At 42.2% G+C, this 22,389-nt stretch overlaps 1 protein-coding gene across 14 annotated transcripts in view; it reads right to left on the bottom strand.

The window, feature by feature from the left end:
- Nucleotides 1-248: 248 nt before the first annotated feature.
- auts2a (activator of transcription and developmental regulator AUTS2 a) overlaps nt 249-22,389 on the bottom strand; it is a 319,096-nt gene continuing 296,955 nt past the window's right edge. For 6 of the 14 annotated variants that reach the window (XM_069184553.1, XM_069184562.1, XM_069184554.1 and 3 more), the window contains 13 exons: nt 14,975-15,494; nt 13,335-13,597; nt 12,393-12,634; nt 11,039-11,083; nt 9,388-9,483; nt 8,571-8,642; nt 7,504-7,533; nt 6,775-6,845; nt 5,755-5,912; nt 4,310-4,390; nt 3,778-3,861; nt 3,231-3,453; nt 249-2,902 (listed from right to left, as the gene is read on the bottom strand). In XM_069184553.1, the coding sequence (XP_069040654.1) occupies nt 1,675-2,902; nt 3,231-3,453; nt 3,778-3,861; nt 4,310-4,390; nt 5,755-5,912; nt 6,775-6,845; nt 7,504-7,533; nt 8,571-8,642; nt 9,388-9,483; nt 11,039-11,083; nt 12,393-12,634; nt 13,335-13,597; nt 14,975-15,494 (3,113 nt within the window). In that variant the 3' untranslated portion in view covers nt 249-1,674. Of the gene's footprint in view, nt 2,903-3,230; nt 3,454-3,777; nt 3,862-4,309; nt 4,391-5,754; nt 5,913-6,773; nt 6,846-7,503; nt 7,534-8,570; nt 8,643-9,387; nt 9,484-11,038; nt 11,084-12,392; nt 12,635-13,334; nt 13,598-14,974; nt 15,495-22,389 lie in introns of all 14 variants that reach the window. The other 8 variants (XM_069184558.1, XM_069184563.1, XM_069184560.1 and 5 more) reach the window with 7 other exon arrangements.

The following is a 22,389-nucleotide window of genomic DNA, read 5'->3' as shown; positions in this document are numbered from 1 at the left end:
TTATGAATCCTCAGAACTACTGGGTTGATTTATGACCCAAACTATATTCAAGATTTGTATATATTAGTTTATTCTTCTCACTAAAGAAGGGCTTTCTCTGAGGGGCATTTTAACTAAGGCCTGTATGCTTTAGCATTTTTTTTGTTCTGTGCTGAAAATACAAAATTGCAATGTGCCAGAGAAATTAAGAATTAATTAAAAAGTTATCACCTAACGAATGTGAAACATGCTACAAATTAAGATCATCGTAGATTTAGTTCACATTTTTTAATAACATGGCACAATTTACATAACACAAGATTTTTTTTTAATGAGGAACATGCTGAAGATTCAGAGTCGCTTCACTTTTCTTTTTACATCTGATCTAGAAAGGACTTCATTTACGTACATGATAAACAGCAAAAAAGTTTTGTTAATAACAATCTCTTTGCAATACTCATTAACTAACACTACTGTTCCAGTGTACATTTTATTTTTTTGTTCGTTAAAAAACACAGCACGACATCTGTATTTCACATAGTTTGAAGCGCACAACTAAACCTTCAGGTGACTACTAAAATAGATCTCTGCTCATTAGAAACAAACCGCCCAGTTTTGGACTTTGCTGTTTTCTTGTCTTTTTGTAGTAGATACAACAACTTAGGATAGCACTTTGATACACTGTTAGAACAACGGAACTAATTTTATTTTTCATACACATACTTTACACTCCTTCAAAAGAAATGTGTTCGGTTGTTTTTGCTTTTTTTAAGTTGCCTTCTCTCCAAATAGAATGCATCAACTGATGTTACATAGAGAAGCAAAACTTGGTTTGATTTTTGAAGTTGTTGGTGCTGACGGGATTATCAATTTTTGTTAAAAAAAAGGTTTAAGGATTGTCACCAGCAAACGTACGGCATTTTCTCAGCAAATACCATATTGTTTTGCCTCCTTTTTTACGGAGCAATGAGGAAACCATACTTCAATAAACATTGTACTGACGCTAACAAAAAAAAAGTGAGGCCATTCTGATTGTGGAGAGAATACGACTTTGTTTGGATAAGTTTGGATAGTGAAAAGGCTCCTTTGTAAAATGCTGGCTTTTGAGATAAAAGCCAAAACATTCATTGCATAGTTGGAGGGGGATGATCTGTGAAACGACACTTACCTTGCACAGCGCAAGCAGGCTGTGTTAACAAATAATAAAATCTGCAAATAGCACAAAGTAAGAAGTTCTCTAATCCCATTATTTCAGTCCTCTATCTACATTTGTACAAAGTAAAGCTTTCATTACACCCTTTGCATATATGTACCTTTTTCCAAAGATGCAGGCACGTTTTCTGTACAGAGATATCTACAAAGCCTGCTGCTTCCCTCAGCGTTTTTTTTGTAATTACCTGTATATTCCAAAGAACCATCTTTCGCAGGGTGCCATCAAAATTTGTACTTTTTTTGTTTTGTTCTGCAGATCTCCCGATTCCTGAAGAACAAAGCTTTCTGTACAGATAAAAGGATACTCACAAAAACATAAGAGCAAGTTGGCTAAAACATCTGTAAATGTTTTTAGTTTACAAAAAAAAGAGTCATTCGGATTTCTACATGGTTACACACACACACGCGGGGCTGCCCGGTACTAAGTGCTTTGTAAAGTTCAGTCACTGGGCACGCAGTATGGGCTTCTGTCTTCAGCGGTGCTTACCGCGCTTCAATGTCTTTGTGAGTGTGAGAGGGAGGTCTGTCCCTAATGTCTGTGGTCAAGGGCGTAGTCCTTCTTGGAGAGTTGGGCCTGGCACCCAATGTGGGGATCAGAGGGGGGGGTGCGCTCAGAGAGGCAGTGGGGGGTGTCTTGTTGAGAATGCCATTCTGGTGCATGGAGGAGGGGCTGACCCTAGGATAGTGCATGCTGGGAAGACCAGGCGTCATGAGGCCGGGGTGGGGCAAATGACCATCCAGGGCAGCTGGGTGCATGTGGTGCAGCCGCCCATGCTCGTAGTCCTCTCTGAGCATGTGCAGCCTCTCTCGCTCGTCCATGTGGCCAGCTCGCTCGTGCTCCCTGCGCTGCTCTAGGGCCAGAGGGTGGGGATGATCTCTGTTGTAATCATGAGGCTCCCGGTCCCTGTACGACCGATCAGCTTCGTACAGCCTGGGTGCGGCCAGCCGGTGCAGGGGGTCATTCCGCAGCAGGAAGTCTCTGGCCAGCGGGTCTCTACGGTGGATGTCAAGACCTCTGTAAGGGTCCCTGAGTGTGTCTCTCATGGGGTCCCAGTGAAACGCAGGGTAGGGGAAACGCTCGGCGCCAGGAATGGGGCTGATGCCCATAAATGGCGCCACCACTCGAGTCCTCTCTAGGCTGCTGATGCTGTTCATTGGGTGCACACCAGCCATGCCCATGGGCATCGGCATGGAAGACATGGAAGAAGGGGGGTGGATGCTGGGGGCGGACGTTACTTGGGAGTGCTCGTTCGGCCTGTGCGTCGGAGGGCCTTCGCTGGGAGCCTCCTGATCCTCCTTGCGCTCCTCCTTCACCTTGACCTCGTTCTTCTTCTGGTGCTCGTAGGGCGGCTCGCTCTTCTTCTCCGCCTCCCGGCTCAGGCTGCAGTTGGACCTCGTGTTCTCCAGCCCAGGCGGCCTGACGTAGGGAGACGTCACCCTGTTCACCGGCTTGCCCTCATCCCCGGCCCGGCCGTCGTGGCCGACGGGCGCCTCCTTTTCGGGGGCGTGGCTTTCCTTCAGCTTGTGCTCCTCGGAGTTGTTCTCCTTCCAGGAGTCGGAGTGGTCCCTCTCCCTCTCTTTGGCTTTCTCCTTCTCGCGGACATCGCTGGGCAGGTGGCTTCTGGGGGGCTCGGTCGAGGACCGGCTGTGACTCAGGGGGTTGACAGCCGCTGGAGAGGGGTGGCTGTGGTGTCGCTTTTCAGTGGTGTCCCTGCAGAGTGCAGATAAAGACAGGGAAAGAATTTATCAATGGTTTCCCTCTTCCCCCTCTTGCCAAACGGTCAGTGTGAGCTAATCTGTTTCTACTTGCGGGAAAAAAACAGGAATGCTTTGCAATTACAGAAGCACAAGTCACCTATCAAGAGTATAGGATCCAGTTTAGCAATCCATAAGATTTCGCTTCTATTGGAACATCCGGTATAGGAAGCATCTGCATTGGCCTTGAGCATAAACACTCTCCTGGTTAAAGAAACATTTTGCTTAAAATCCCTATGGGAGATTTTAGAGTGACCCACATGCTGCGGGCGAAGGCACAGTACCTTTCTTTGTCATCCTTGCTGGGAGCGGCGTCTCTTTTGTCCGCCTCTCTGTCCCGCTCGTGGGCCGCCGCTGACGAGCTCCTCTCGGGGTCTCCTGGTTTCAGCCAGGGCGGAGGGGTCGGGAAAGAAGGGGGTGTCCGGTGCAGCCGGTTCCAGGGTTCGTGGGTGTTGCTGAAGTTCTGAGAGTTGGAGTTGTCTTTGTGGCCGAACATAGAGTTGGGAGCTGGGGGGAGTAGGGGGGGCATTGAAAGGGAGGAGAAAAGGCAAAACAAAAGAACTAAAGAGCTGCACTCGATCCTCTCCTCAAGCCCCAGGAAGAATAATGCCCATTCCACAAGTGATCCAGTTCCCTAAGCCCACTCCAGAAGAGCAGCAGCTCAGGTTTGGTTTTAAAACAAAAACAGGACAAGACCTAAGGAAAATGATTTAACTAACTGAATTAGGACTGAGCATTGAGCTGAAGCTGCGAGAGACCTACAAAACCCACTGGCCTGTTGACCTGACCTAGAAACAGCAGAAGACAGTACATGTGCTAGATGATACTCACTAAGTGCAGGGTTTCCCAGTCCACCAAAGGCAGCAGAACTTAAAGTAGCCAGACTTCCAAATGAACCTGGCCGACTGAATGGCTCTGAAAAGCAAGAAGCATTTGAACAAAAAAAACGATGAATGAAGAGTTACTATTTAGTGACAGCTCATAATTTTAAAAAGCATTGAATACATGACTACATAAATATGGCTAGCCTCTCCTGTAGGTTCATGTGATGGAAAAGAGTTTCATTCCTACAAATAACTAAGGACATATAAGCAATACGAACAGGGCTCCATTGTTTTCCTTTGAAAGATGATTCAAAGCTAAAGAGAAATCTTAATCCTGCAACTATTGTGATTCCATTTGCCTTTTTGTCTGGTAAGGCGACTATCACCTTTGAACCATCTCACATCAGACTGTTCTCCTTGAAGCAAAAATCCCTCGAACAGGATGCTGTACAAGGCCCTGCAGAAACGTGCATTTGGCAGAATGAGGCTTGGATACGGACATATCCCCACGCCACACAGCTGGAGATTCTCAGGCTTACCTAAGTGTGCAGCTGGGTTGAGGAAGTTGCCGGGATGGTGGGGTGGGTGTCCGAAGGGGGTGGCTGAAGGATGAGTGGAACCTGAAATCACAGCAGCACACACTGAGCAGCCCTCCTCCCAGAGAAAACCGCTGGCGCTTCTCGCAAAAGATAGATGTTCACTTCAGACACTGTGCATTCCCGTGGGCAGGTGGATCTGAATGTATATTCACGGGGAAGGTTTCGCAATCTGTAAACAGTTTGTACAGGCTGCCGATTATGAAATGGGGGGAGAGATTTGCGTGCTTCTCACGTAACGCTCCACCACTTTCTGCTGCCGATGGGGAGAGCTTATCTGACAGAAACCATCAATCAAAAAGTGTGGTGTTTACCCTTTTCATACTTAATGGCATTATGTAAATAGCAGGAGCTTCCCTAGAGGTGAGCCTCTGGGAAAACAAGATATAAAACTATATATTCTGTACTGTTCTTTATGAGGTATCTGTCCTTGTATCTGCGTTTTACTTCCACAACATCAAAGACTGATGGACTTCATTATTTATGTGCCCTGCTTCTGCTTTTATTGCTAGTGCTCCATAAAGCAGCACTGTAGAGCTCATCAAAACAGTGTTTTCATGTCCAGATTACTCCATTTGCACAGGCAGGCTATTGCTCCTATAAAAACGGCCAAGGCGACCATATTGCTGTAATGAAAGAATGAAATAAGGAGAGGTTTCTGAAAGCTGGAGTAATGAATAATAGATGCACAGTGGGTGGTAACTACAGCGGAGTTGGGAGCCCTACAGAAAAGATGAAAACGCAGCTTAACCTAGCGAAAAATCCCCTGGTCTTTGCGACTGGCCTTGTAAGACAGCCTGTGATGGAAAGTCATTAACAGGCACCAAGAGCTGCCTTGGCAATCACAGAGGATAAGATATCTTTTTCAGCAAGCTTGCAAACCACCCAGAGTTTTCACAAATTAAAAACGTAAGCTTCTAGTATTTGGAAAAGGCAACATCGTTTCAGTTTAATATGCAGAAGAGACCAATCACAACTGAAACCCCATAAGAAGGCCAAACAATTAAAAAAATAGATTCCTATGGAGTTTATAAATGAAAAATCTAGCTGTTCCTTTACCTCCAGTTTGGAAAGTCAGTCTCACTCGCATATAAAATACTAGGTGGTATGGAAAAAATAATTTCTCCACAATTTTATCCAAAAACATTTTTTTCTTTTGCTTTTATTGAGAAGTCTTGTTTGTTATTGATGGGTTCTTAATGAATGAGGGGTTTGCACATTTGAAATTCACCACCGTAAACTAAAAACCTGTACTGGATATATCGAAAGCTGGTAATTCAGACACGCTTCTGCCTGTGTTCTTGTCTCTCCTGTCTCAGCACACCCCGCCTTCATCTGACCAACGGACACAAGCGTCAGTATGGCCCGTGCCAGAGGGCCGTGCCCACCTGCAGCAGAGAAGAGCGTGGCGGGCCGAGCCAGGTCGTGAGGGTGGTGTATCGCCCCGAACAGGCTGGGGCCGGGAGGTCGGCTCAGAAACTCTGGCTTGAGCCCGAAGTCCAGCTTGTGTGGGTCCACCTGCATCTGCTGCTGGAAAAAGGAAAACAAAACCAAGAATATTCACTTGAAACACCCCTTCTGCTTTCTCTGGTGAAATATTAGAGTGCACTGTCACTGCTTTTACTAGTCGTGGTCACTTACGGTCTCTCACTCCAATACGCAACACAATTAACATAAAAAGGCACAGTATGGAGCAGTACCTGCTCTTTTCCTTTAATCGCTTATAGACATGAATCTGACTACTCTACTGAAAGTTATGGCCACAGTCATTATGCCAAAATACAGTATCAACAGCACAAGCGGTGTCTTGGTTCTTTCATTGTGCACAAATGTAAACCTGTCAGCAATAATGGAAGAGAAAGCCGTGAATCGACGTGGCTAAGAAATATTATTTATGACTGCAATACAATTAGAAGCATTAGCATTGAAAAGTCTGAAAAGCTTATTATTGAAAATAGATGCTATCTTTAACTATCTGTTAAAGTGTGGCTGGACTGGTTAGCTCCCTCTTGTGGCTGTTGTGGGGATTGTGAAAAAGTACAAATTAAATGCAAAGATTAACTACAGTCTACTAAGAACATAAAGGAGGTTACAAAAAAAGGAGGCCATTTAGTCCATTTAGCTTGCTTGCTTCCTAGAAGCAACTTGATCCAGGGATCTTATCCAGAAGTTTCTTGAATAATTACATATATTCAGGCACATCTTATATGTCAGTGCCGGTCAAAATGCTACATACAATCCATTCCCTACTTTAGCTACAAAGATACAATCTCTAAACAGAAAACAATTGCAAAAAGTTATTTATTAAGTTTATTAAAAATTGGTTTTAGTTTAGCAAAATGTTGAAACTGTATGTTTAGGAACCTGTGGTGCAAAGAAAGATCAAAACTAACACTTGCAAACTAACCTTTACTTTCTGTTGATGATGATAAATCTGCCAAGCAATGTGGACATGCATGGCACACCACTTTCCAGGTTTCTGAAAGAAAGCAAGCAACGTTAACATCAGGGTGCCTGCTGCTACTTAAATACCGTCTCCTGTTTTTAACACGGTTAAATGGTGGTTAAATAATATTTAAAAAAGACAACAAAAATCTCAAAGCTGTTGTTGTTATTCAGGTACTTCATGCATGTTATATGACCCTAGGAATTTATACTGCAAAGGGTCAGAGAAAATGGATGAATTTGTAAAGAATGCCAATTTCTTAGCACAGGTAATATCCATGCAGTCTTCACAGAGATTTTGCTATTTTATGTTACACTCTTTGTAGCAATTTCTTGTTGGAAAATAAGTCTTTGAACAGCAGGCACCATTCAAGGCAAACAAGAGCTCAACAGGATCTGTGCTTCAGGATTTAAGATTTTGTTATTAAAAAGGGGATTCACCACACGCATTTTTAAACCAAATAACCATTTTATATCGATTTAACAAATAAATTACCTTCATGGCTAATAAAAGCATATTTTTTTTTATAAAGGGCTTAGAAATTTCTTAAATTCTAATTGAAATCTTCAGTGCGTTAAAGAAAATATACAAAATGGCACCTGTAAGGCACAATCATCTTATAATTAGTTTGTCTCCTCAGTCCTATGAGACTCCTGCAGGAACGGCTATATTTCTAATAACGCTTTCTTACCCTCAATATGGGCCGGAAAGGATCAGTCAGCTGTAAAAGAAGAGTGACAGCTTGGTTACACGCCTGTCACTCAGGACAATATTTCTAATTAACAAACGCATATCGCTTCATTATTGACTAAATTAAAATGTTAAAATTTTACTTTCAAATGAAGCATTCCTGAGAATAATTAGTCAGTATTTATAAATTCCACTGCCCTCTGTGGCCCGTCATATATCAACGTTGACAAGCTGTTAAACATGGTTGACAAAAATCCGTATGCCTGTTGGCACACTGTGTGCAAAAGTTAATCTTTGCTAAACATGAGGAACTATGTAAATTTGTTGGGGGGGAATTATACATCAATTAGCTCAGAAAGTCTGTCAAGCTATACTTAGACTAGAAACCATAACGATGGAACTACTGGTAAACATTTTATAGGCCCCCATTGGCATCTTAAAATATATACTTTAAAAGAATGGTATAACAGAGACTGCTATCATGAATATGATATTTGTTTTGAAACGTAACACTATAAAATTCTGTGGATTAGTAGGGTAGCAAGAGAGAGAATTGCATAATGTGATAAGAGGTATACAGAATACACTTTACTTATGCTGTGGTGTCTGAGTTATGTCTTGTTAGAAAAAAACTGCTGACCTAAAGTCTGATATTCACAGAGGTGGTGGTGAGAATGCTCAGCTTATTTCACTTATAGTGAATTTTGGCCAGCAGGGTGAAGTGTCGAAGGAATTCATCTGCAGTGTCATCAGTTCCCTCCAATTCTGTCAAAGTGGAATTTTTATTCTACTCCTAATGACTAAGTACAAAGAGATGCTACACTTCACATTTTCTAGGAAACACGCCGAGAGTTGGCCTGGTCATCACTGGCTTGAGCTAGCTGACTGCTGCTGGCGTGACCCCGCAGAGCAGAATTCTGCTGGAATTTAGAGCCGTCAAGCCGAGTCCTTAAAATAATTGTTGAGTCCAAAATTCTAAACCATCCCTATTCCAAAAACCTGAGTACTGTCAGGGTGAAAAAGAAAGCCGCAATGAATTCTGTGCAAAGAAGTTCTGAGGTCACATACCCTGGGGTCCTTCTGTAGGAGCGTGTGAGGAACTGTACCAGGTCTGGATGCAACATCCATTGGATTAGAAGTCTAAAATCCAATTAAAAAGATTAAGGTTGGTTATAATATAAGAATATAAGGTGAAACAATAATTAATTCCTATTCAAGTCCCAGAATTACTAGCACATATTCTATTGTCATTCCATTCCTGAACTCTTTGCCTACAGAATATTATATGTATTTTAACATAAAAGAGGGAAAAAGTAGTTTTGACATTCACAAATGTTGCTTAATAACATTAATAACAATTGAACATGTTAAGATGGCTCCAAAATATGAAAATTGCTATTTCCTAACCACTTTATCCCATTCGGGGTCGCAAGAAAAAGCAAGCAAGGTAGGGTGCACCCTAGACAGGGCACCAGTCCATTGCCGACACTTGCACACTCACACTAGAGCCAATTTTCCAGAAGCCAATTAACCTACCAGGCATACATTTGGACTATGGGAAGAAACCCGAGCACCTGGGGGGAAACCATGTGGAGAACATACATAGTTCACACTGACAGCGCGCCAGGAATCGAACCCGGGGCCCCAGCGCTGTGAGGCAGCAATGCTCACCCCTGTGCCACCATGGGATCAGGGAGGTATCGGTTGCTGTCTTGTCTCCTGTACTTTCAACTAAAAACATCCTCTAATGGGCTACTCGGAAGTACCAGGATTTTTGGTAGATTATAGCCGGGTTTCCCATGAAAACGGAACAAAGTGAAAGTGAGCCTCAGTCTGACTTCAGTGGAAATACAGACACCCACTGACGGTAACACATGAGGCCTACCTTAGGCTGAAATGCTCCCTGCAGTGAACCGAAGGGCCCGGTAGGTGGGATCATCGGTGGAATTCCGGACACAGCTGGAGGGTAGGAGTGGAACAGCTGGAAAAAGATTAAAGGCATATTTCAGGAGAAAGGAATAATGAACATGTTTCAGAAGGACAATATGAAAGAACAAAGCAGCTGCCAGCAGAGGCCTCATGGTACAGAAATTATGAAGGCAATGATATGATGAAGGCAATGAGTGTGAGTGAAAGTACCTGATTGACTAGCGGGGTTAGCATTAAAATAGAGGGGTTTCCAATTAATAGCAGCGAGAATAAAAAATAGAATTGTAAACAAGACTTTATTCTAAGGAACAAAGGTTTTGAGTATCGAATGTATGGATCTGTAAAATTAAATCGCAGACAACCGCAAATATTTTGTCACTCAGTAGCTCTGCCTGTGCATAATCATTACCCCCATATGCAACACAATTATACCAACAGCTAAATTTCATACATGTTACTCATATCAGCCTTTTTTAATAGTTTTAATATCTAGTATTCAAGGTATGAGACTGATGATACAAATGGATTTCAATCGGTATCCTCTTAAAGTGTTCAGCAATTTAATGTTCTCAAACAGATCTGATTAAAATGAATAGCAATTAGAACTGAATAGTGTCTGTTACACATAATTCCTACTTCTAAGCTCCATGTCTTAATATAGCAGAAATTTTCTGATGAAGGCCTGACAGTGGGAGGCACCAGAAGACACAAATATCAGATTTTAAGAACAATTGAGATATTCATGACACTGACTGCTGTCTGGCATAACAGCAAGCTTGGTTAGTGCTTGAAAGTGGAAATCATTCATTTGCCCAATCTTGCTTTCAACAGTTCTAAATGAGCATGCAATTTACACAAGCATAAAACAACACTGCAAGAGTTTAGATACAGCATCCCTCTAGGGAAAGAGACTACAACAGTATGAACTGTTCTTCTGAATATTTCATCTGAAAATGCTAAGAAGATTTGAAATAACACATGTAGATAATATATTATTCTATGCGCTTTTATTAATGCAGCTTTCCTTTTATTTTCTTTCCCTTTACATCAGGTAATATTAATTTTGGTATCAAAATTAAGATGTGTGTTAACTACAGTGTTCAATTTTATTACATTATGTAATTCTTAACAACTCTTATTTCAGGTTTGGAAAGATATACAATGCTGAGAATAATGTTTACCTGTTGTTAAAATAATTCTCTTCATGCATTTTTCAAAACCTATATTCAGCTTCCAAAAGGTTAAATTGAAAGACTGAAGAGAACAGATGTAGGACCTATAACATGACTTCTGTTCTAAAAAAGAGAGGACTGATCTGTTAACACTGTGAATTAACTAAGATTTTTAGTAGTCAAGCTCAACCTCAATGTGCCTGGTTGGGTGAATATAATAGGAGAAGCCTGGATTTTTATAGGTCGGTAGCAGTGATGGAAAAGGATGCTGTACCTTCACACTGCGGACAGGAACAATGCAGAGATGGAAGAGTTGTAATGATTGCTTTATGCACTCAATGACTACAGTGATATCTGGAATCAACAGCAGTAGCATATTATTTTCTATGGGAAAGCAATTGAGCACAAGCTTTCCAAAGCAATATGTACACTCACACTGTGCCTGTAGAATGGATCAACTTTTGTTGGGTATTTGTCAAACTGTAAAGGAATGAAATAAGGCAGAGCTAATTACATTACCATCACACAACACAAAAGACTTTCAAGAACTAAAAACTCGTATTCACGCTTCAGACTTACCAAGGCAATTGACATTTACAATGTCAGGATTTTAAGTGCTTACTTATAAAACCATCCATGCATGCATCATTAGTAAACTGCTTATGTTGGTGGGGGTCTTAGTAAGGTAAAGCCCACCTAGAACCTCAATTTTAATCATTTAAAATGTATGGAGAAACCTCTCCATGCAAACTTCACGCAGTCACAAGCCCAGCCCAGATTCAAACCCAGGACCCTGCAGCTGTGATAGGGCAGCACTAACTGTCTCATCACCATGTGCCTCCCATACAAAGGCACTTTGCATATATGCACAAATATCACAGTCCAAGAACAACATAATTTGCCTAAAACACTGATGATTAAAAAGGAGGTATTTGGAAATGTATACATGTAATGTATACGTATTTAGGCTTCATTTAACTAGTATGCAGCACAAAGTGAATGTGCTAAATGGCTTTATTATAATACCCTGGATGTCATAAGACAGAACAAGGTGTGACACTTTTTTATGGTCAACAGTAATCTAATTAATAATACAGCCAGAGCTTTAGCCTTTTCTTCCTTTGTTTGAACAGCTAAGGAAGTACAAATAAAATTACAAAAGGAGTCTGAGCAGTTTTAGGATTTCCTCTTATTCTGCTGCTCTGTGAATTACGGCAAAACTAGACAAGATGAAACACGGTAGGTTGGCGCTGGTTTTATAATGGGAAGACACTGTTTTCTTGTAGTGGAAGAACCGTGCATTAAGATGAATCATTTATTCAGTCTTTTCCAGCACTTATATGGTTTCTGTATAGAAGCTAACTGACTTGTTTAACAAAAAAAAGAGATTTATAGTATTAGACACTCTGGAATCTGAGTGCTTTAGGAATTCCTGTGGGACGGATAGGCATTAACTAGAAATTATTCTTGAGTATGATCTAACAGGCAAGGCTGCAAAATCTCTGAATCTCTGACTGGAAAGCTCTGCTTGACTACAGTTCCTTGAGCCGCTCAGATACCATGCTAAAATTCATTAAAGAAGAACCGTTCACCATTAAGAACGGTAAGGGCTTTTCAGACACACGGGAGATCAGAAAATTAAAGCACATGACATTTCACATGCCCCTGACGAGCTGCGAGCCGACAGGAGCGCGCAGACCCAAACGACAAGTAACCTCCGAGCAGAGCGGCCCGTGACGCAACACCCCAGGGAGTCAAGAGAATAGAGTTGTGTTCTACTTATCCTCACATTTCTGGCTGGGGTACGCACCATGGGCGGTGCAGGGGTGGGCATGATGGCGGTGGGCGGGATGGCGTGGGGGAACGGCGTGAAGGTGTGCTGGTGGGTGTGCTGGTGGGTGTGCTGGTGCTGGTGCTGGTGCTGGTGGAACTCGGTCCTCAGGTACGGCGGAGGTCCCAGCGACGCCCCTCGGTCGGCGCTCTGCGAGGCTAGAAAGCGGGTGTTGAGCTCCTGGCGCAGCAGGTCTTGTTCTGGGGGACAGACGGACACCGGGGGGTGAGCCGCAGTGCGCCAATTCTCCGCACAGCGCTCACAGAATCCACCTCTCCACAGCCCCCCGTGCAGACCAGGCGGAGCTGACATTTTCCAGGAAACACAAACCACTAAAGCTCGGGAGGCTCAGCAGTACGAACTTGACATTTCACTCCGCACAAAAAAAACGGTAATGCCGCGCCGCACTGGGAAACTAGCCGCTTGTGAAACAGCGAGAGCGTTTAACTGCCGTCGGAGACGGCGAGAGGCAACCAATCTGTCAAGGTAACATAAAGGGGAAAAAAAACAAACGGCTGTCTGGATTCGTGCTTTTAAAGAGGTTAGCTCAAGCCTAAGAAGAATAAAGAAAATCGCTTCCCTCTGTGCTACAAAAACTTTCAAAACAAGGACAAAAGTCTCAAAGGAATTTGCCAGAATGGTATTTCGGCCCACACTTGCAACGCAGTAACACTGTGTGCTTGTTTCACACCACATCTTTTGGGCCCCCTCTCCTTCTTAGGCACATTCCATTAATGGGTGTCCTCTGTCAGCTGTCCTCCTAGGATTTATGGCTTTGGTCTTTCGCTGATTAATGGCTGCCAGGGAAAAGAGGCATCCCACCATATTTCACCCTCTTTTCCGTGACCTCTCCTGCTCTGTCATTCCGGAGGCGGTGGCGCGGAAGGCGAGAGGACGTACCTGAGTAGGCACTCCCAGCTGGGTGTCCGGGGACCGGAAGGGTGCTTGACGTGAGTGGTGGAGGTGGGGGCAGGGCCGCTGGAGGCGCGAACATATTGGGGTGGTGGGGGTGTGGCGACGGCTGGAGGGCGGGGGGGAAGCTGTGGGGCGCGCTCTGGTTGGGGAGGGGCAGGGGGAAGGCCGGGGCGGGTGGGTGGTGGGGTATGTGGGAGGGGGGAGGGGGCGCCACGTGAGGCTTGCCCGGGGTGCTGCTTCGGCTGCTGCTGCGAAGACAAAGAGAAAGTCAAGGCTGGAGCTGTGGAGGAATGCGCCCAGAGCAGACGCCCTGGAAAAGGAGGCCATAGCTTCCGACATAACATGGTTTAGCTCCTATTTATTTCACCTTTGCTGAGCACACCAGCCTTTTACAGATTTAATGAAAACACAACAAGAAGCCTGCTGACACGGCCTGTACTTCCACCTCATTAGTCTTGTAAATATGACACAGAATGCGACATCTTCAATGATGGTTCTTAAGTGGAGATTTTCACAAGGAACCTTGTGGGAAGTCGCATAAGGCGGCATTAAGAGTCTGTCATCTTTTTCACTATTAATTTTTTTTGCATTCCACTTTAAATGCAAATAACCACTCATGACATACATTATCAAATACATTTGTTCTAGCAGCGCTCCAGTTTAGCAATTCTGAAAGCTAGTTACATTTGCAAGAGGCAAGAAAGCCGTTTGGCATCTTATCGCTGGCTTTTCCTAGGAGACCACAGTCAGTATTTCAGCATCTTGGATGCTAAGCTGGGCAGCTCATTTGTACTGACTGTCTCTCCAGCTGTCCTTTAATTATTCACCGTCAAGACCACGAATCGAAGCAATAGGCAGCATTTGTGAAATGAGCACATTTAAGCTTTAAAAGAAGAAAATCAAATGGAGTAGAGTTCCCCAGTGTTCTGCAGAATATTTTAAATGGTGGCAAGTGTTTGGTATTCAGCAATAACAAAACAAGACAAAAAAATACCAGGATACAAACAAATGAGACTTGATAATTTGGAAGCTGGAGGCTATTTATGCGAGCAGATGACTGTGTGGGAAGCTAATACATTTAAAGTGGTAATCTCTCCGTTTGAGTGCGTTTTTGTTTTGTCTTTGGAAACAGTAATATTGTTTGGCATCATATGTCTGCAAAATTTGTGTTTTGCTCCCAGAATAGATTCACCACCAATCTGCTCGTATGCACAACACTACTACTCTAAAGTATTTTATTTTTCTGCTGGTATCTGCAAAACCTCATTAATGTCCATGTTATCCGCTTGTGTGGCACAGCCTCATTAATGCAATTTCCGTATCATTAGGGCCTTCTTCATTCCGTGTATCACTAATTTGATTTTTCATTGTTCTAACTCTGGAATATTTATTTGTAACTGCAGCCAGAACATGCACAGCTTCTGCATAGATTGACTCTGCTCAAAGTATGTACTAAATAGGAACCACCAATTAAATGAGAAATTCAGTGGCAACTCTGAAACCATACAAACAGTTCATTTCTGCATTTGCCAGGACATTTTAAACTGCTGAAAAGGGAACTTGATGTCAGGATGTCAGGTTTTATGTCATTTCGTATACATATGACCCAAGGGCTGTATACTAACCTTATGCTGTTGAGGCTGCTACTGTACGCAGACAGAGGCCTTTGGAGACTGCGAGAGGGAGGCCGAGGCTGGGCGGGAGGCAGACTCTGCTGGGCTGGGAGTACGGGAGAGTGGGCCTGCGGGTGGGGATGGGGGGGCAGGGAGGGGCGAGGATGAGACGGGGGCTCAGGCTGCAGTTGAGGCTGGAGTGGAGGCTGTGGAGGAGCCGAGCGAGGTTGTTCTGGGGCCCGGGGGCCGGGCAGGGAGGCCGGAGACTGGGGCCGGAAGACGGGCTCGGGGGCCGGGGCCTGAGCCGGGGCGGGGGGAGGGAGCTCGGCCTGAGGCTCCACCGAGCGACGGGCCACAGGCTGGGCCTCCGGGGGCGGCTCCTTTGGCAGCGCCGGGACCAGCAGTGGGGTGTCTTTGCAGCTCTCCTGGCTCTTCTCCTGGCTTCTCTCTAAGCCAGACACCTTGGGGACACCCAGCGCTCTTGCTTCTTGGCTGTCATTTGTGGTAAGCGCATCGACGCTGAAATCCGTAACTGAAAGGGGGAAAAAAAAAAGCAAAAAGGAAACATCAGTGTGGCACTGGGCTTGCAACCACTTCTCAAAGTTCGTCAAGAACTGTCCTTTTCTGTGAATGACTTGCTAAATATTCAGTGCCTGTTCAGCTAATCTGACCGGTGATGAATATAAACACCTCTAATCACTTTAAAGCATTCAATTAAGACTCTTTGCTGGTCAAGGTTAATTAAAACAATGGCAGCATGTCTGTTTAGTTCTTTAATCTTGGTCGGAAATGAATTGTGGAGAAGAAAGACCAAGTCAAGTCAAGGTTTCAACAGTTTAGTACAAAAACTGGTATAGAAGAACGTAAACACCCTTCAGCAATTGTTGCTCAGAATTTAATTCTGTCTAATAGAAGACAGCTGTTGATTTAATATACATTCTTTAATTGCTACTAATGTTCTGTCTTTTCCAGCTTAGCAAGGTCTTCTAATGTGTGCAGACAGCAGCGCACAGCTGATAACCAGCAATTTACGCTGTAATTTGGACTTTAACCTGCTTTAAGGGGACACCCTGCAGAGACAGCATCTGTAGCTAGTTTATAACTGGTAGCAACTCATATTTCATGAGAACAGGGCTTACTTCATTTTTCAGAAGGGATCCAAACTACTTGATGTCAGGCTGGTCTACGTGTTTAGAACAGTTAAACATGAGACATTCTTTCTTTTAAATAAGTTTACTTGCGTGGACAATCCTAAAGTAGATTTTAGAACCAATTGCAATCCTGTCATGGTTCACATACGAAGTCCATTAGAAGCTAAAGTTATGGCTGCATTTTCCAAGATGCTAACAAAAAATGTATTGCTGGGAATTATCCAACCCAGGACTTGGCGCTAATAATCCATGATAAATAAAATTCATTTGGGAACTTGCAGAACCACGTTAAGGATGTTTACTGTAATTCATCTGCCAAAATATTAATCAGTGCAAGCTCTGCTCTGTAGTGTTACTGTGCTGTAACTGACGTGGCACAAAATGCTGGAATCAGGCAATGAGAAAGTAGATGCCTTGTTTGAATTGTCTTAGAATTCAGTTCAGCTCTTTAGATTGCAACATTAATGAGCAAGCCTTTACATGACAAAAACAATGGCTCATTTAATTTCTCTTTTACCTTCATCACCTATTGGCTTTCCTAAAAACATGTCAGTTGGAGGTCTGGTCGCAAACACTAACTGTATACTTTAAAGCAGTGAAACTCATGGGGACTGACTGGTGTATAGAACCCATAATTAACTCCCTTTTAAAAACCTCCTGTGCATATGAGTAGCTAAAGCTACAGCACAAAATGCAGTTCATGGGACTAATTCCCCTGAGGAAGTCAGTTCTATAGTGAAAGAACCTTTGGGAGTTCCATAATAGATTGCTAAGCCCTGAACAGAGCTCAGTACAGTACTGCTACCTGCTGTGCGAGTACCATTTCTATATTGCAACGTCAAACCACATAAGAAATATTACAGACGCCGCATTCCCTTGTCGACTCTAACATCATTAAATGTTGGGCATGATTTTTATCTGACTTGTGTGATGGATTTATTTGTGTAACAACAATTACAAAACAGCAGCCTCCTGATTAATCAATAAACCACTGGGTCAGTTTATCCACGGGTATTGTTTGTGTTTCGGGAACATACTCTTTCTACTATACTCAACTGTAAACCAACAAGTTGTAGCTTATTTCATGAAAAGTAAAAAGAAGAAAACACACAATGTTTCGGCTGTTTTTTTTTCACACACTGAAAGCGCATCCCACACACTTGAAGAAGACTCAAAACAGTCTTTGTCTTCTTTCTTTATACTTTTCTGGATGGATTTAGCCTTTACTTGTCCCTTTGTAGCTCTCTCGCTGACACTGGCTGTGATGGGGACTGAAAACTGTACGTTTAAAATATTTTAGCAAATCTAGGTCAACAACATAAAACAGCAAAGACTTCAAAACATTCTATAAAAAGAGTAAACAATGGCTATTGTGGTGAAACTTGCCTGAAGTGATGAAAAAAAACAGCCAATGCATGTGATTTTCAGTTGGTAACATAAGTTGAAAATTAAAAACAAGCTCAGTTTAATTTGGATAAACTGAAATTTGGCCCAGAGCAGTCATTTCATTAAACCACAAGAATCTGTTTCTTTCTCTTTTTTTCCTTTTTTCAGTTACCCTTTAACTGAATCTCCAAGCTTACTGAAAAAAAAACAGTTTCAAATCCGTTTTGCTACATGCAGTATGTGACTAAGGCAAGTCTCTGCTACTTGCTAAGGACCTAATAAAGTCATTTTCTTAAGGGACTTTTATGGAAGATACCCAAAGCTCATTTGATGGAAAAAACGTTAGTTTCCCCACATTTCCTCTTTAAGGTCTGAAAGGTTGTTTTACGAATGTGCTAACATTGGTAAAGAATTAAATGTATTCTTTCCCGTAATGAAGACTCTGGGGTCCATGAAATGTGAGAAATCTGTAACTCACTTCCCTGGAGAATTAATTTGTCAGTCTTCTTGATCCCAGGAAACAAAATATGCAGATCTCCTTCTGTTGAAAAGAAAGAGCCCTGCTGCTTTCGTTTCAAAAAAATAAAAAGGAGAACGGACACTGTGTGTCACTCCTGTCATATATTAAAATCACACTAAAAACCTTCTGTCAATCGGAGATACGGCAAAAGAAAAGCTTGGAGAGAGATTTTCAGGTCCTGCAACATGGCTTTATGGTATCAGGTGCTGAACGATATTCTAGAAAACTCCCCATTAAAGACCCTTTTCACGCTTATTAACTGGCTATCAGCTGCTGCAGATTTAGGTCGGCATTTTTTTTTTGACCACCGATTCACGCTTGGGATTTAAAATGTCTCACTGCGTTTATACAGTACCAGCCTAATTTTTGGCAAACTGCTTTTCAGGAATATAAATATGTAACACGAAAATACTGAATGCAAAAAATGGCAGGATAGATTCAGCACAAAAACGTGAATGATGCATATTTCATTCCTTGAAACACTGTTGGTACTCTACCTCATATAGCATCATTACAACTTAAAGTAGGACAGTTTACTGTCCACTTTCTCTCTAAAACTTTCTCTCAGTACTGTGATTTATGAATTTCATTTTAGTGTTTGATGCCAACAAGTATCATTTGAAACAGGCACAAACAGTAAAATCTGTTAAGTGCCAGATGTGATCAAATGTTTTTTAATAAGGCATTTTTTTCAATATGGGGTTGCAAACTGTCACCACCAAAACAACAACATTGTCTTATGACAATTTGAAATCACATCTGTGCCCATTTTACACATTTTCTCTGAACAATGCAGAATACCTACCATATGGCAGGCTAAATATGTTGTTGTTCTGGTTCTATGTTACTTTATTGCATAGCTCTATCATCTACTTAAACACTTTTTCTAAGAGCAGTTGTATTTTGGCATTTAAAGGGACATTATATATTAAACAGCAGCTCTAATGTGTATTTGTTTCATAAAAATACACAATTACAGATTTTGGAATTATGGAGTGTACTACAAATATCATAAACAATGTACTTGTAATACTCACTCTAGTTTAACATTACACAGTGCTGAAATAAAATAATAAGCAGGTATGAGAGAAGTGGGAAGACATGCAGAGCTGTGACAACATGAGAAGGGAGATTTGAACCTGACCTCGCAGAAGAGACAAGAGTCCTGAACACAGCTGCTCAGAACTTTTGACCACCCTCACACCTGAAGAAGGCTTAACACCCGAAACATCATGCTTTTTCTTTTACAGTTTGGGCCTTGCAGGCGAATCCTGTCAGGTCTCATGACCTAAGGAAAGCTGGTTCTGGTTGGTCTGGTCAGTAACTCAAATGGAAGACATCTAAACCCAACCAGGTTGCTGATGTTATTGGTGAACACCATGATGACAGTCTCTGTTGTGACACTCTTCCCTCCAGAACTGAATTTCAAAGACTGTGGTTTTGTACTTTGACCAGGAGCTGTGAGGGCTACCCTAGAGCTCCTGACTATTTAGTCATTATTCATAATCCCACAAGAGTAGGGGTGTTAAACCCGGCTAAATTCCACTCAGAAATAATTTCTTAGTCCTCCACCTGATATGTTGTGTAATGGGGCTGCTGGTGCAGAATGGCTGCCATGTGTCACCAATAGCACAGCTTCTCTGAGGACTGAATGCACATGTGAGGAAAGCACTGATTAAGTGATGGTGAAATCCCTCCAAATCAAACAGGACTTCTGATTTTCTAAAGGATGACTGGGACAAAGAGAAGAACCCTGGTGTTGAGTGAGAAAGATCTAGGCCATAACTGGCTTGAAACAATGCATGGAGCAGTCTAACTATGCAGCAGACACAATAAGGCATGGAGGCTTAGCAGACAAGCATGTGGGATAGTTAATTCAGTACCTCCTTGCGCTGAGCAGATTATTAATCCTATTTGTTTCTAAATAAATGCTATAAATGGAGCTCTTGATATGTGACTAACATATGCACTGCTTCCTCAAGACAGCTGTTTAACAACTATTTGAGTTACTAGATGCTGGGGTAAAACAGTGCTATCCTGTCACACAGCCTCAGGAAAACTACATTTAAATACCAAATGTAAAAACAATACACAAAAAGTATATGCAGAACTCAAGATTCAAAGTAGAAAGAAATTCTAAGTGCATGACATTCCTCATTTGCTTCACTGAAGCCTTCTATGTCAAGCATCAAATTCAGGTAAAATGACTTAAAGAGCAGCACAGGAACTTTCATGGAAATATGCAAAGCATTCATGTACTCCTTAAAATAAAACATTTATTACCTCCACTAACTGAAAAAAAGTATTCTGTTCTTAAACCAGTGATTGAGCACAAAGTCTAAAATATAAAATACAGTCACTAAACTGATTTTTATACAGAACAAGTGTGCAGAGCTATGAATTCTGTTGCTTTTGTTTTACAAATATAGCACTTGGGAAATGTCCGGCCGCTTGCTGTACCATGCAGAACATGCAGCACTGATGTTTGCATGCATGTACTGGACGTATGTGACTGGGAAACTGAATCTATACAAGCACCACCTTCCAAGGAACGTTACAGTATATTCATGCTCTGTACAATATCTGAAGTCAATTTTGAAAACTCTACATAGCAGATTGCACTTGCAATTACCCTTGAACTTCATATCCAATATCATTCTCACACAGCTTTTCATTTCGGTGGGATTGCCAGGTCAGGGTCATGGGACTATTCGTTTTCTTCAGTCTCCCTGTAACGCATTTGGGGAGTCTGAGGGTCTGTTGAAATCAAGCCCATGGCCAGTGCTGCAAACATAAAAGCTAGTGTCACCTACCAGATTGCTGACAGCAGAGAACGGCATAGGTCAGGCAAATCAATTGTTCTAGTGTCAAGGTGGAATAGGTATAATTGCTTTGTTATTTTTAGATTTTCGTGTCAAACTATGAAGCTAAGTGGCATAGGTTTGCTCACCTTACTTCCACTTCCTCTGTAATGCCTGGGTCAGTTCGGTTTTCCCACTTTTCCAAAACGGTAACAAAGCCTACGACAAGAGTGTCTTGGGAGCATTTAGACCAGCCAACTAGATATAAAATGGAAGACCACTTGGAATTGTAACACTTTGTCTGACAGTAGCCCCAGCTATTCATCTTTAACTAAAAACAGCTCCTAAAACACACAACACCAGTATTATTAACACTCTCTTCATTTTTATTTTTTTGAGTAGTCTTCTCAACTAGGAACTAGGTGAGAGCAAATACAGTGAAGCTTGGAAGCTTGGGGTGAGACTTCAATCAATTGGTAATAATGACTGCTTGAAGAATAAATGATTTTTAGTATTTTATTCAGCCATACATATGATGGAAAGAATAAGGGATTACCAATAGGACAGTGCAAACACCTTCAAGGACATGGATGCCCAGCTCACTTAACATCAAATTCCTCATTGCATTCTGTGGATTTCATGTTTTAGCTTAATCTGACACATCAAGTTAGTACCAAATTCTTCATTCAGACTGATGTTAAGTCTTACTGAATAAGGCCCCAGTGCACAAAAGAACTGTCGCTGTAAATACCATTCTCTGCCTTGCAGAGCTGTCTCATATATTAGCTAAACTGCTTTTAATATGCTGTGTGTTGGGGGATGGGGATTTCAAGTACTTTACAGTTGTTCTGCAGGGTGTTACAATGAAAATGCTAACCTCACCTTTAATTTATTACCAGGGGAAAAAAAATACAATGCAGCCAATATTCCTCCAGCTACAGAAAGAAGAACTAATTTCACTGAATACTGTACCAGCTACTGTAGTTTCTACTGATCAAGACTTGCAGGTAATGCAAAACTGGGTGATGTACTAAGGTTTGGAACAGGTGGACCGAACCCTTTCGGTGTAGCACACAACACTTGGGAATGGAAATTAGTACTGTGCAAAAGAGTGCAAGTGGCAACACGTAATTAATCCACGAACTAAACCATCATTCAGTATAGTATAATTCACTATTCTGGTCTTCTTTTTACTAGTGTGTGGTACACAGCCATTTCTACCCACATTTCACTTCACTGTACTGGCACAGGCACTGAATAAGGTTGTGGCAGATAATGGCGGAAAATAAAACACATTCATCCATTTATTTGATATAAAAATCCCATCTAGCCACCTGTGAATGCAAAGATTTTGCAGGAATGTAAAATAATGTCATGTTCTCTCTAGAAAGGCAATGCTGTTTTCCAATGTTCTCCTAATAATCCAGAACCTGATTACTCGTGTTTCCACAGCTCTGCTTCATATCTCCACAGACTCTGTCAGCAACCTGTTTACCTCAGCAGGTGACAACAACAACAAAAATAACATTCCTTGACCTCCTCAGTTCCTGAACTCAATCAGCATTTGGA

The sequence above is a fragment of the Lepisosteus oculatus genome, chromosome 26 (genome assembly GCF_040954835.1).
Source record: "Lepisosteus oculatus isolate fLepOcu1 chromosome 26, fLepOcu1.hap2, whole genome shotgun sequence".
NCBI classification, from domain to species: Eukaryota; Metazoa; Chordata; class Actinopteri; order Semionotiformes; family Lepisosteidae; genus Lepisosteus; species Lepisosteus oculatus.
Note: the sequence above shows the minus strand (reverse complement) of the source record. Positions and strands in the feature narration are given on the sequence as shown.